The sequence below is a fragment of the Sceloporus undulatus genome, chromosome 1 (assembly GCF_019175285.1).
Source record: "Sceloporus undulatus isolate JIND9_A2432 ecotype Alabama chromosome 1, SceUnd_v1.1, whole genome shotgun sequence".
Classification (NCBI taxonomy): Eukaryota; Metazoa; Chordata; class Lepidosauria; order Squamata; family Phrynosomatidae; genus Sceloporus; species Sceloporus undulatus.
In genome coordinates, this window is record NC_056522.1 from 15,830,447 (window position 1) to 15,844,791 (window position 14,345).

General features: G+C 44.7%; 1 protein-coding gene across 4 annotated transcripts in view; it reads left to right on the forward strand.

Annotated features, from left to right (window-relative positions):
- The first annotated feature begins 353 nt into the window (after window positions 1-353).
- Window positions 354-14,345, forward strand: part of GPR75 (G protein-coupled receptor 75) — a 40,203-nt gene continuing 26,211 nt past the window's right edge. For 2 of the 4 annotated variants that reach the window (XR_006103605.1, XR_006103604.1), the window contains exons 1-2: window positions 354-527; window positions 1,053-1,176. Coding sequence is in view for 1 of the 4 variants with exons in the window: in XM_042464266.1 (XP_042320200.1) it covers window positions 5,301-6,944 (1,644 nt within the window). In the remaining 3 variants the exon portion in view is untranslated. Of the gene's footprint in view, window positions 528-1,052; window positions 1,177-3,215; window positions 3,345-5,214; window positions 7,522-14,345 lie in introns of those variants that run through there. The other 2 variants (XR_006103606.1, XM_042464266.1) reach the window with 2 other exon arrangements.

Sequence of the window (14,345 nt, forward strand, 5' to 3'; positions counted from 1 at the left end):
AGGCTTAAAGACAAAGTCCAAAGAGAAAGCCAATGGCCTGGCAACACATAATAGAAGAGGTACAGAAAAGCGATGGAGGGCCTGAAGAGACAGGGGGGTCACTATGGAGGTATGCTGTTTAATCGACAGACAGAACACCCTCCAACTCCCAGAATTCCATAGCCCCGAGGCAGAGAAAGAGCCAAACCGGGTTATTGCTGCAGTGTGGATGCAGCCCTGGAAGGCAGGTGCTTGCCTGCTGCTCGCCTGGCTGCCAAGGGAGGAGGAGGAGGGCCTGCTGGGCTTCCTGCTGGTCCTCCTGTGGCCCCGAGGGAGGAGGAGGCGGAGGCGGAGGCGGAGAGGGGGCTGCCGGGGCTCTGCTGGGCTGGCGGCCCAGGAGGACCCCGGGAAGGAGGCGGAGGGAGGAGGGGCGCCGGGCGGAGGCAGCATCAGCATCAGGGCCATTGCAATGCCTTTGCTTTCCGCGGAGAGAGGGCTGGGCAGCCCCTGAGTCCCTCCCGAGGCGCCTCTCCGGGAGCCAAGGCTGGGTAAGGACGCCTGGCCTCTCTCTGGCCCTTGGAGCCCGGGGCCCTGGCTGCCTGAATGGCCTGGAGGCGGGGCGGAGGAGGGCAGCCAAGGAAGGAAGGAAGGAAGGGGGACTGCAGAGGAGGAGGAGGCCGTATTCCTCCCTCGGAAAGGCCGAAGAGAGCGGGGGGGGGGGGGGGGCGGGGGGGCCAGGCTTGGGCAGCTTCCAAAGCGGGGAAGAGGAAGGCTTTGCGGCTGTTTCTGGGAGAGTTCCTTCCTGAGGTTTCGCTGAGCTCTTGAGAGAAGGCTGGCAGGGAAGTGAGTGGGGTATCTCTCTCTATCTCTATGGCCCTTGGCGGAAAGGCCCTGACTTAGATCTTAAGGGGGGCCTTGGTCTCTTGGGGAATGGCGAGGGAAGAGGGCCAGGAGGGTCTCTCGGAAGACCCAGACCCCGCTCTCCCTTTCCTCCGTCCTCCTTGGTCTGATGGGAGCCTGGCTGGCGGCTGGTGGCCCTTGTCGGGTCCTGATTTTGGTGTTTCTCTACCCAGATGCGAATGAGAAAACACTGACATTCTGGACCATGCCAACAACTATCAGGTCAGGATGCAGAGGGAAGCCATTGAAATCCATCAACACCTGGACAATTTCAACAGGAGAGAAGAAACCCTGAAGGTAAAGAAACCTTGGCTACCTGTCCCAAAAAAACACCCACATCAAGACCTAGCCAGTGCCAATGGCAACCATCCTGCGTCAGGGGCTTCCCAGCAGACAATGGATCACCAGTTAAATAGATCCCCTGAGACCTCGCCATTCAGCAACAGAGCAGCACAGAGATTAACATATCAATCACTCCCCCCCCAACCAAGGGTCACGTAGTATATATCTATATACCCCACTCCCTTTCATGCCAGCATTCTCCAAAGATGCCAGAGCCACAGAAGCTGGCGAAATGTCAGGAATAACATCTTCTAAAATACAGCCACATAGTCCCCCAAAACACAAAACACTAGACCTCGCTTGGAGACAATGTATAGCTATAATCAGGGACCAGCTGCCAATGCCACAAACACAACGCAAACAGCTGCAGCATCCTAGGATTGTCAGAGCAAAAACTGGAGATGGTTCCTGGAACTTGAATGTTGTACAGGAGACAATTCAAGCTACAGAAGAGAAGCCTCCTCAACATTGGGAATGTATTTATGGGTCCATAGTTTCACATGGTTACAGTGAACATTTGGGAAGGTGGTGCTGATGATGATAATAAAATGTTCTTTTTAACATCACGTGTGACTAACGTCACATTGCCAAATGTTCACTGTAACCACATGGAACCAAACGGTACCCTTATCTTTTAGTCTCATGTGGTTACAGTGAACATTTCATAACGTGATGCTGGTCAAATGTGATGTGAAAAAGAACATTTTACAACCATCGTTGTCGTCGTTGTCATGGTCATCGTCACCATCGAACCAAATGTTCAGTGTAACCACATGAAACTATAGACTCATAAATACATTTAGGCTGAGGGTATGAGATTGTCTTTTGAAGTACTAATTTTAATTTTGCTAATTGCTCATGTCTCAACTGTTGCCATTGCACTCAGTGATATACGGGAATTACAATTTATGAATAACATTAGTATGAAAAACATTACTAAGAATTGGGTGTGGGGTGGTATGGGAGGAAGTCAATGAGGGAACGACACCATAAGTTTACTGCACCAGGTGATGCCAGCCCTAGTGATGCCACTGTAGGACTGAGGATTGTGGGAGATGGAGTCTGAAGGATCTGGCAGATGCTGCCAGGTAACAAGCAACACCTGACTGAAATTTTACCTTCTGCACAACCATGAAAGATGCAGGAATCATCGCCAGTTTTTGCTCTGGCAACCCTAGAATGCTGTCATTGTTTTAGTTGTGTCTGTGGCACTGGCAGCTGGTCCCTGATTATTATCTATATTTTTGTCCCCAACCTAGATACCTGGGTTAGTGAGTCAGAGTCTTCAGGAAAAGGCAGGATATTAAGGATGAGGATGAGGATGAGGGTTCTTTTCCATTTGGGTATCTTATTTCAGTTGGGAATGTTACCTCAAAACACTGGTTAGGTCCTTTAAGTAAATAGAAGCTATGTTGTTGTTGTTGTTGTTGATGTTGTGTGCCTTCAAGTGACCCTATCATGTGGTTTTCTTGGCAAGATTTAGAATCACAGTACTGTATCATAGAGTTGGAAGAGACCAAAAAGGCCATCCAGTCCAGCCCCCTGCCATGCAGGATTACACCATCAAAATGTCCTCAACACATTGCTCTCCAGCTTCTGTTTAAAGACCTCCAAAGAAGGAGACTCCACCACTCTCCGAAGGAGCATGTTCCACCTTCAAACAATGTGTAAGAATTTCTTACTGTCAGAAAATTCTTCTCAATGTTGAGAAGGATTCTCTTCTCCTGTAGCTTGAATCCATTGTTCTGGATCCTGTTCTCTGGATCAGCAGAAAACAAGCTTGCTCCATCCCCAATATGATATCCCTTTAAATATTTCCATCCTTTTGTAGGTTGTAGGAGTACCCACCTTGTTGGGGGCATTTAGCTTACACATTGTAAGCTGTTTAGGGAGTACTAGTTCACTGGTAAGGGGTATAGGAATTTACTTGTTATTGCTATTGTTATATGTTTAAACAGGACTGTCATATCACCTCTTAATCTTCTCTTCTCCAGGCTAAACATACCCAGCTCTCTATGTCTTTCCTCGTAAGTCATGGTTTCATGACCCTTCACCATTTTGGTAGCCCTCCTCTGGACATGCTCCAACTTGTCAACATCCTCTTTTGAATTGTGGTGCCCAGAACTGGACAAAGCATTCCAGGTGAGGCCTGACCAAAGCAGAATAGAATGACACTATTACTTCCCTAGATTCTAGACACTATACCAAACTTCTATTGATGCAACCTAGAATTGCATTGTTTTTTATTTAGCTGCTGCATCACACTGATGACTCATGTTCATCTTGTAATCTATTAGGACTCCTAGATCCCTTTCACATATAGTTTTTGTAAGCCATGTGTCCCCCATCCTATATCTATGCTTTTCATAGATGTAGGATGGGGGACACTTGACTTAACAAGACTACATGTGAAAGGGATCTAGGAGTCCTAGTAGACCATAAGTAGACCACAAGACCATTTGTTCAGAGCAGGTTTGCCATTGCTTCCCCCTGAGGCTGAGAGCATGTGACTTGTTCAAGGTCACCCAGTGGGTTTCATGAGGAAGCTGGGAATCAAAACCTAGTTTCCAGCGTCATAGTCCAACAGTCAAACTACTATGCCATGCTAGCTTTCAAGCCCTCTTGCTTAATGCTGCATGCTCACTAGATGTGGAGCCAAAATTCAGGACCTTCTGTTTTTCAAATATGTACTTGAAAACTAACGTCTGTTTTTTTTTTTACTTTCTCCCAAGAATTAGAAGTCAAAGTATTTGTTACGGTGTAAATTTGGGTGAGCAACTGTGGCTTCATTTTTAAAATTGGCTTCAACAACCATAGTTCCTCAGTATTAGATATTTTTGTTACATCTGCTGGGAAGTCTTGATCAGAAACATACAATAGGGCTACAGTTGCCTACCTTGGTGCAAACAGTCTTTGCCATTGGACTTGAACAAATTTCTAGCATAAGCTTTTGTGAACTGCAGTGCACTCATCATATGGACATTACTGGAATCCATAAAAGGTTATGCTGCGGTATTTTGGTGTAACCCAGCACCAAAGCCAGTGTTTCTTCACCATTTGACTAATGCTGTTAAAAACAGTTCCAACTAGACTGAGGATGAGAAAAAGGAAGCCTGGGGTGTAAAAAGGAGTATCTTTGATAGAGGCTTTGTTAAGTAAGGTATGCCTGTGTATCTGTTTATGCTGATACAAACCAACACAGTCATGACTCTGAATATTCCCATATTCTGCACTGGTCAGTCCTCATCTTGAGTTCAGTGTTTGATGCCTCATTTTAAGAAGGATATGGACAAGTCCAACATGTGGCAGATAAATGTGTGAACATGAATTATTTTGCAGTATTTTGGGTAAAAAAAATCCAATTTCCTTCTGGGCTTTCTTTCTCACTCTGTGCGTGCTTAAAACTGGGCTTCAGAGCTAACACGTTTTCAATAAAAGTTGTCAACATTTGGTCCTAAGATCTCTCCTGTGCACTTCAGGGCTATTTTCTATTAACTGAGACCTGATACAAATGGGCAACAAGTGCTGTCCTGGGGCCGAAATTAGGGCTTGGGAGCATGGAGCAACTGCACGTTCCCAAGCCCTACCACGCCATAATGACGAGGCCCCATCTACACAAGGGCCACCATGATGACTTAAGTACGACGCAGCATCCAAATGACACTGCACCGTGCAGACATCATCAACGTGCACGAGGGTGCCAATGGTGCCTCGCGCGTGCCCTAAAAAGAACCTGCCAGGAGCAGGTTCTTTTTAGGGGCCCTGGATACTGTGGCGTTTGGTTGCTGCAGCCTCCGTGTGGGGCAGAAAGGATCGGCGCCTTGGCGCTCCTTTCTGCCATTTGTATTGGGCCTGAGTTGGCAAGCTTGATTACACAGGACAACACAACTATTAAATATGCACTGGAGTGACCATTAAGGCTAGATACTAACTGTCCTGCTGTCTTGTTAAATTATTTTTGGGTTTGGGGGGGAATTATGTTTGTACATGCAGACTTCATCCACCATGGAACTCAAGCTTCTAACGTGAGATGGTCGATTCTGAGGTGCCAGAACAGTGGAGCATTACTTCCTGTTAGAATGAATGTGACCGAGTGGGCTGAGGGGAAGTGGACGGACCTCTCCAATTCCTCATCACAACTGCCTCCGCACCCCTGGGCTGGCAACAACACCTTTTCTTTCCAAGGGGATCTCCAGGAGATAATCCATACGGCCACTCTGGTCACCTGTACGTTTCTTCTGGCAGTCATCTTCTGCTTGGGTTCCTATGGCAACCTCATTGTCTTCTTGTCTTTCTTTGATCCGGCATTTCGGAAGTTCAGGACCAACTTTGACTTCATGGTCCTCAACCTGTCCTTCTGTGACCTCTTCATCTGTGGAGTGACAGCCCCTATGTTCACCTTTGCTCTCTTTTTGGACTCTGCTGCTGGTATCCCTGATGCATTTTGCTTCACTTTCCACCTCACCAGCTCTGGCTTCATCATCATGTCCCTTAAGACGGTGGCTGTCATAGCCTTGCATCGCCTACGCATGGTGTTAGGGAAGCAGCCCAACCGGACTGCCTCTTTCCCTTGCACGCTCCTGCTCACCCTGCTCCTCTGGGCCACAAGCTTCACTCTTGCCACACTGGCCACCATGAGGACCCATAAATCTCGCCTTTGCCTTCCCACTTCCAGCCTGGTCAATGGTGAAGGGAAGATCATCCCTTACTTGTATGTCATTGACTTCATTTGCTGTGTGGCAGTAGTTTCAGTCTCATACATCATGATAGCCCAGGCCTTGAGGAGGAATGCCCAAGTACGGAAATGTCCACCCATCATCACAGTGGATGCCTCCAGGCCTCAACCTTTCATTGGACCACTTGCTGCTGGATGTGCAGATGGGGTCCAGTGTGCCGTCCCAGCACTGTACAGAAACCAAAACTACAACAAACTGCAGCACATCCAAACCCATGCCTACACGAAGAACCATGGCCAGCTGACTGCTCCTGCAACCAGTAGATTCCAGTTGGTCTCCACAGTTAATTTGTCTACAGCTAAGGACTCTAAAGCTGTGGTGACATGTGTTGTCATTGTCCTTTCTGTTTTGGTCTGCTGCCTCCCATTGGGCATCTCTTTGGTGCAAGACGTTTTGTCCAGAAACAGTGGCTTTATCCTCTACCAGTTTGAATTGTGTGGATTTACACTCATTTTTTTCAAGTCTGGATTAAACCCTTTTATATACTCCCGTAACAGTGCTGGGTTAAGGAGGAGGGTCCTTTGGTGCCTCCAGTACTTGGCCCTTGTCTTTTTCTGCTGCAAGCAGAAAACCAGACTCCGGGCCATGGGCAAAGGAAGCTTGGAGGCCAACAGAAACAAGTCTTCTCATCATGAGACCAACTCGGCATACATGCTGTCTCCAAAGCCTCAGAAGAAGTTTGTGGACCAAGCATGTGGCCCTAGTCACTCTAAAGAGAGTGTGCTAAGCCCTAAAGGGTCTGCTGGCCACCAGCATTATGGAGGCCAGAGTAGTTCCACCCCCATGAACACTCGCATTGAACCTTATTACAGCATTTATAACAGCTGCCCATCTCAGGAAGTGAGCACACCAAACAGCTTTCAGCCAACAAACTCTCCATTCGGGTTTGCCAAGTCTTACATTGCCATGCACTGTCACACAACAAATGACCTAGTGCGGCATTATGACAGTCCTTCTGCTAAGCAGATACCAATTCCCTCTGTGTAGGTCATGGGAAATGAGGATAATCTCATGTCCTCTGTATGTGGGAGGGCATACTTTTCTCTCTCTGCGTGTGGGGCTTGCCATGAATTGGCTGAAGTGTGAGATCTGCCAGTGCATGAATATATAAGCCCTTCTATACTTTGGGTTAATTTTGCCTGAGCAGGCAACTAGTCAGCTCACAAGAAGTAGGTAGGGTTCCCAGTCTCACTGTGCCACAGCTAGGCTTCCAAGCTTTCCTGTTCCCACCTGGGCAATGCCACTTGTGTAATTTTTGCTGTAGAACATATGTCCTGCCGTCTCACTGGTCATCTGTTTCTTCTTTTAAAAGGTTTCTGGTTACTTATCAGCAGTAGGTGTTATACTCCAAAAGTATTCCCCTGTTTAACTCTTGTCCTAGAACTCCAGTGTACAGGGTTACAGCTGCCTTTTAAAGATATGCCAACCAGTAATCAGCAGTTAATGCTGTGCTGTTTTAGAATTGAACCTAGTATTAATTTACTCTTTACAGTTGGCCCTTTGTATTCACAGATTCTGCAGCCACAGATTCAGTTATCCATGGCTTGAAAATATTTTTTTTAAAATTCCCAAAAGCAAATGTTGATTTTGCCATTGTATATAAGGGATGCCATTTTACTGCACCATTGTGTACAATGGGATGTGAGCATCCATAAATTTTCATATCCACTGGGGCGGGGGGGGGGGTGTGCTGGAGCCAAGCCCCAGTGGATAGCAAGGCCCACTGTATAAGGTGTTTTCCCAAAAGTGCACAACTTTAGTATGAACAAAGAAGGTTGCTTTTAAAAGATTTGTCCTCTGATTTATATGTTTTGTTGGTTTCATGGAGAACGTTTTTACAGGGTAGTTGATGGGAAGTCAAAGGCTTTCATGGCTGGCATCCATATTGTTTTGTGGGTTTTTCGGGCTATGAGGCCATGTTCTAGAAGAGTTTATTCCTGACGTTTCGCCAGCAGCTGTGGCTGGCATCTTCAGAGAAGAGGTTGGTCTGAGGAAGAGATGGAGAAAATGTGGGCTGCATATGGACCCTGAAGTCAATTTGAGGCCCTTAGGGACCTCAGTACCGCAAATTTGTCTTGCAAAAAAAAATTTTTTCTTGTGATACTCTGGGGGCAGTTTAATAGGTAACAATTTAATGGGGTTCTTTTGCCCCAGTGGACAGGTTTAATCCTAGGAGAAGCCTTTTTTTTCCAACCAAGAGTAAGCTGGAAATTTGGGCATAAAAAGCCTGAGAGCCCCCGAAATATAGCAAAGCCCCTTTCCTCATGTCCTTTGTGTTTGTGTAGGGCATTTTTATTGGGGGGGGGGGGGGGAGAGGTATAGAGTGAAAAAATTAGAGGTGTGACTGGTGTTGTAGTCATTCAGAGTCCCATTGGAGGCCAATACAGTACCCCAAAACCTGACAGTTCTCCTTTTCTGGTCTGAGGGTAGAAGGTAGAGCCATTTTGCTGAAGCTAAGGAGTATTTGAGCCTAGTCACTGCTTCCACGGGAGACTGCTAGAAATCCAATATGTAATACTTTATTTATTTATTTAATTGACATCCACTTTACTTCTTATACAGGACCCAAGATGGCTTACAAACATTTAAAAAACAGGGTACAGTCTTTAAAAAATTATTCATGCAAAGGTTTTTAAAAATCCAATTACATGAAAGGTCATTTGGAGGGAATCTTGAGTTCCATAATGGCTTGCAAATTGTTGCTGTGTGCCTTAAAGTCATTTCTGACTTATGGTGAGCCTAAGACAAGTCTATCATGGGGTTTGTTCAGAGTGTGTTTGCTTTGCCTTTCTCTACAGATAAGTGAGTGTGACTTACCCAAGATCACCCAGTGGGTTTCGTAGACCTGAGCCTATGTCCTCAGATGCATTTGTAGTAGGCTGAAGTCTATGAAAGCTCATGCGACCAATTTCTTTCAATTAGATTCAAAAGTGCTATTAAGATGAAGCCATTTCAAAAGATCTTCCTCAGTAGTTGGATGATTAACTAGTTTCCATAATTATGGATGAAATATTCCAGACTCCAGAGATGCTGACTGGTATAGAAATTAATCATAATAACCAGGATGTAACACCAACTTTAGTGTAAAATTTAACAGAAACCAAATTTAATAGAGATTTAATACATTTGCCAATTAACAGATGAAACAAGCAGTATTTACATTTATGAAGTCACAAATACAATTGTGGAAGTTACCTATTTTTATACAGCTTCAACCAACAATTAGTCTAACACAGAGATGGTGTGATCTCACAGCTGCCATGCTTGTTTGAACACTAATTAAAGGCACAAGTCAGATATACATAATCATGTTTTAAATAAGGAAACAATGTAGGAACATTCATCCTGAAAAATAACTGGTGAAAAGTATTCAGAGACATTGGAATATCAGTATGCAAAGGGGTCTTCTAGCACCTTTGAGACTAACTGTGCCAAAGAAGTTGTAGCATAAGCTTTGGAAAACTTGGGGGCAAAACAGAGAGGTGGAAGGGGCCACTTGAAGCCGCCCCTTCCGTAGACGGATTGAGGCCGCAGTGAACACAAGCTGCATCCCCAATCCACCTTTTCCCCACTGAAAAAGGAATGGAAAAGATCCGCTTCTTTTTCAGCTGAGGAAAGGGCTTTTCCTGCCCTACCTCAGCCCAAAGCTGGCTTCCAGACACTGTGGTGGCATGTGGTGTGTAAATGCTGTGCCACCGCAGTGTCTTGAAGCCCTCATCTAGGTGGTTGCCCAACTTCCGGGCGGCTTCAGAGCGGCATGGGTGTGTGCAGCGTATAAACACTGTGCTCCTAAGCTGCCTGGACAACAACATTTAGAGCTGGTCTGTTCTGGTTCTTGGTCTGCTTCCTTAAATGCAAGGGGTGAAGTCACTCCGTGCATCTGAGGAAGCAGACCAAGGGCCCATTCACACTATGAAATAACCCGGTGTGGAACCTGGGTTATTTAGTTGGAGTTCATATTGGCCCCAACTGCACTTGGTGCAGCTTGTGGGTGTGTATGTGTGCAAAAATACCAAGTGCACTGGGTCCCTTACTGCTTCTTTTTTTTTGGGTCCTGCAAGGATCCGGATCTTCAGTAGGGAGAATGCATTACCAGACCATGCAGACCATTTCTTCCTTCCTCTTCCTCCCCCTGGTCTTCCTCCTTCCTCCTCTTTTCCTGCCCCCCCCCCCTTGCTGCCTCTTCCCCCAGTCTTCCTCCTTCAGAAAGTCAGTGTGGTGCAGTGGTTTCAGTGTTGAGCTACGATTTTGGAGACCAGGATTTGAAGCCTGATTTGGCCATATAAACCCAGTAGGTGACCTTGGGCAAGTCACACTCTCTCAGCCTCAGGATGGCAATGGCAAACCCTATCTGAAGAAACCTGCCAAGAAAATTCCATGATAGGTTCATCTTAGGGTCACCCAAGTTGGAAATGACTTTAAGGCACACAATGACAAAGAGCCCTCTCACAGAGTACCCACCTCCCAGGGTCTTTCAGCCTTGACCCACCGAGGGGGAGAAGGAGGCCTGTTCAGACCACAACTGTGAACGGGCAACAAAAATTTGATTGTGGCAAACAATGAGAACTATGAGCCTGATTGATTAGGGATGGCATTGCTGAGGAGATCCCAGATCTTCTTGGTAGAAATTGTAAGTGTGAATGGCCCCAAAGTCTATGAAAGCTTATAGATTAATAGAATCGTGGCGATTACAAGGGCCATCCGGTCCAACTACTTGCCATGCAGAAATAGACAATCAAAGCACTCCCGACAGATGGCCATCCAGCCTCTGGTTAAAAACTCTTACCATTCTCTGAGGCAGCACATTCCACTGTGGAACAGCTCTTACTGTTAGGAAGTTCTTCCTAATGTTTAAGTGGAATCTCTTTTCCTGTAGCTTGAATGCATTGCTCTGGGTCCTAGTCTCTGGAGCAGTAGAAAATAAATTTTCTCTATCCTCAGTATGATATCTCTTCAAATATTTAAATATGGCTACAACTTTTTTTAAGCAGTTAGCCTCAGAGGTGGTGCAAAGTATATCTAGCCCAGACTAAGGGACCCTGTAAACATGGCAGACACAAGGTTTATTATAAATAACCTGATAAATCCAAATTATCATTTAATCCAGTGGGTTAATCCAGGCACCTTCAGTGGAGGATGCAGGGAAGCAGGGAGCAAGATGCTGAAGAATAAAGTTCAGTGGCCCCATGGCTGGCTTATGCCCTTAAGCTAGCTGGAAATTGAACCTTGGTCTCTAGAGTCACTGTCCAGCACTTAGACCACTATGCCATGCTAGCTCTCTTAATGTGCCATCAGCAGTATAAAAATAAGAATCTGATCAGTTTCTATATGTGGAATGGGAGGAGAACATCACTTCCTTTGTCTCAGACATCAAAATGTCTTGGGTAGGCTGTGCTGGGCATGTAAAACATGCTCTGTCACTGCATTATGGCCCTTTTTCCTTGGAAATTACTTTTTAAATTTTTTAAAAGCCTCTTTTTATCCTTTTTCTTCCCATGTGCTAAATTTCACATTAGATGTGTATTGTTGGGGAGTACCATTTCAGGGATATATATATATATATATATATGTTGTGGGAGTATGCTTCCTTGCATAAAGTATAGTAAACAAGGCCTTAAATCTTCTGCCTGAATGCTGAGGGATGTAGGTGTACCTTCAACCCTCCTCCTTGTGGAAATGATATCTTTAAGCAATTGCATCAGGTAGGGTTCTGTTTATCTGTTTTAGCCCTCTCTATAGTATGTGGCACCTGCAGTTCCAAAACTTTTCAAACCACAATGCAAAAGCAGAAAATATTTTTCTTTAAAGCAGCAGTTGAGATTTCCAGTTTCTGTACAAAGTCTTGTTTTCCATTCTTGCACAATATAGAAGCTCTTTGCAAGAGCAGGCACTTCTTGTTGTCTCATGGTTATAAATGTCCTTTTGTAATGACTGTCTCATAATTACTCATCTTTATTGTGTGAACATTGGTGTTTATGATGTATTGTTTTAGATAAATATAAAGCATTCATTTTTAACTGGTTGGTAGTAGACACTGTGAAATCTAGCATAGGCAAAATTGAGTATATAAGCGATTCTCAAAAAGTATGAGAATACTGAATATGTATGTATTGTTGCTAATACATTTTGCCATTTTCTAGTTCTACAGTATTACATGAGGGACAGTGCTCTTGGTTCCTGTATTTCTTTGGAATTTTTGCTTTGTTTTTAATTGCGGTATGCTTTGGGGATGATAAAGGGATATAAAATATGAATAAAACTTTCCCATATCCTGTGACAGAGATAAAATGTTCTGTGGTGTTTCAATCCCCTCTTCCCATGTTGTATCTGTATGTTTTTAAATGCGGTGGTTTCATATAAAGTTGTACTGGGCTTCATTTGACCCTGTTAAATTGAAGACATGGGACCAAAAATAGCACACCCAACGTACTAGGGGTTTAAATGAAAGCTGTAATTTGGCCACACAGCCAGGCAACAGGTGGAGAAGCTACATGTTCCCTGTTTCTGTGGTTTCTCTTGCAACTTCAAGCAAAATAGAGCTGGAGTTTTTCTAGATTATTCTGGGAAATAAGCTTGTGAGTGGCTGACACAAGTTTCACTTGCACACAGGATTCAGACTTGGCTCTCACCTGGCCCAAAGCCCCTTCTGTTTTGACCATGCTACACTGGCTCTTAATCAGAGCTTGTAAATGATAATCCCTTTTTATTACAGCTCCCAGAATCCCCCAGTTAGACTGGTCATAATTTTGCTGGCTGGGGGGATGCTGGAAGCTGTATTCCAACTATCATACACAATCTCTGCCCTTGATACCACAGCTGCCATTCTTAATACCAAAAGTTTTACAGGTGATGAATTTGATCTCTGATTGTGGAAGTGCAGCACTGTGACCCATGGCCCTAAAATAATATTGGGAGGGTAATATTAGCAGGAATCCTGTTATTCTGAACTAGAGTATACCCATTCAATCAGTGGTTGAACAGTAAGTCAACACATAGGATAGGTAAATCCCACTGATTTAATGGGTCCACTCTAGTCAGGACTAGCAACAGGATTTAGACCAGCATGATTATAATCCATATTTCCATTTCAGTTAGCTCTGAATGTTGTGTCTATGTGAATTGCCACTCTGTGTGTGTGATTGCACCCTGCATTTTTCTAAATAAAATTCTTAATTTGCCCATACCTGGAGTCCTCCTCAGTTATTACTGGTATATACAGGTGCAAACAACCCTGAAGGTTACCCAGCCTCTTGCAAAAGCTGATTTCCCCAACACTTAAAGTAATATTATCATATTTGGTGGGGATTCGTCCCCCAACCCTTTCTTTTCGCAACACTAAGGAGTCAGCCTTCTCATGATATGGCCAAAGTTTTTCATAATACAGTACTGATAAGAATTGTTCTGCTAGTTCAAGCTGTAGCTGCTGATTGTTGTTATTATTATTATCCAGTGGGGTTTTATTATCCACAGGCTTGCCACCTGTGGATTTGAGCTTTTGCATATGGCTAACCCTATTATTTTTAATGGAGGAGCTGTCGTGGCCGTGCACACATCACACTAGCATAGTAAACAGTGGGACTTGAGGTCTTACATTATTTTTGTTATCTGCAGGGGTGGGTGGGTTCTGGAATGGATCCCCTGTGGATATGGAGGAATCACTGTATATCATTACTATCATTACTTAATTTATTACCCAGTTTTCCCTGAAGATTGGGATTCATCTTCTAGTCCAGGTGTGGAGGTTTCCTGCTCCTATTAGGCCCTACCATTGGTTCTTTAAACTGGTTCATTGTTCATCTAGAATCCTGTGGCCTTTTGGATATTGTTGGACTCCAGCTCTCATCATTTCTCACTCTTGGCTATGAGAACTAAAAATGCTGGGAATTTCAGTCCAACAATATCTGACAAACTCTCTTGGAGTGTGGTGGAGTCTCCTTCCTTGAGGTCTTCAAACAGAGGCTGGATGGCCATCTGTCGGGGATGCTTTGATTTGGATTTCCTGCATGGCAGAAGGGGGTTGGACTGGATGACCCTTGTGGTATCTTCCAACTCTATGATTCTATGGTCATGGCATCCATACCTGGTCTAGATCTTGGACATACCAAAACATTATAGTCATAGCTCTATCTGCCCTTTTGTTTCTGTCTGTTGTTTATCAGAGGAACCCTGCCACTGAACCAGAACTCTGAGAAAGTTTCTTTTAATAAATGGGAGTCACCTACATGTTGACATATTGTTCAACAGTTGACTTTTGTGAGTATGCTAGTTGGGACTAACCCATAGGACTTAGGCCAGTATCCAACTATTGGTGGCCATGCTGGCTGGTTAATTCTGGGTGGGAGTGGTAACCTTAAAAATTAACAATCCCCAGGTTAGATGTGAACACTG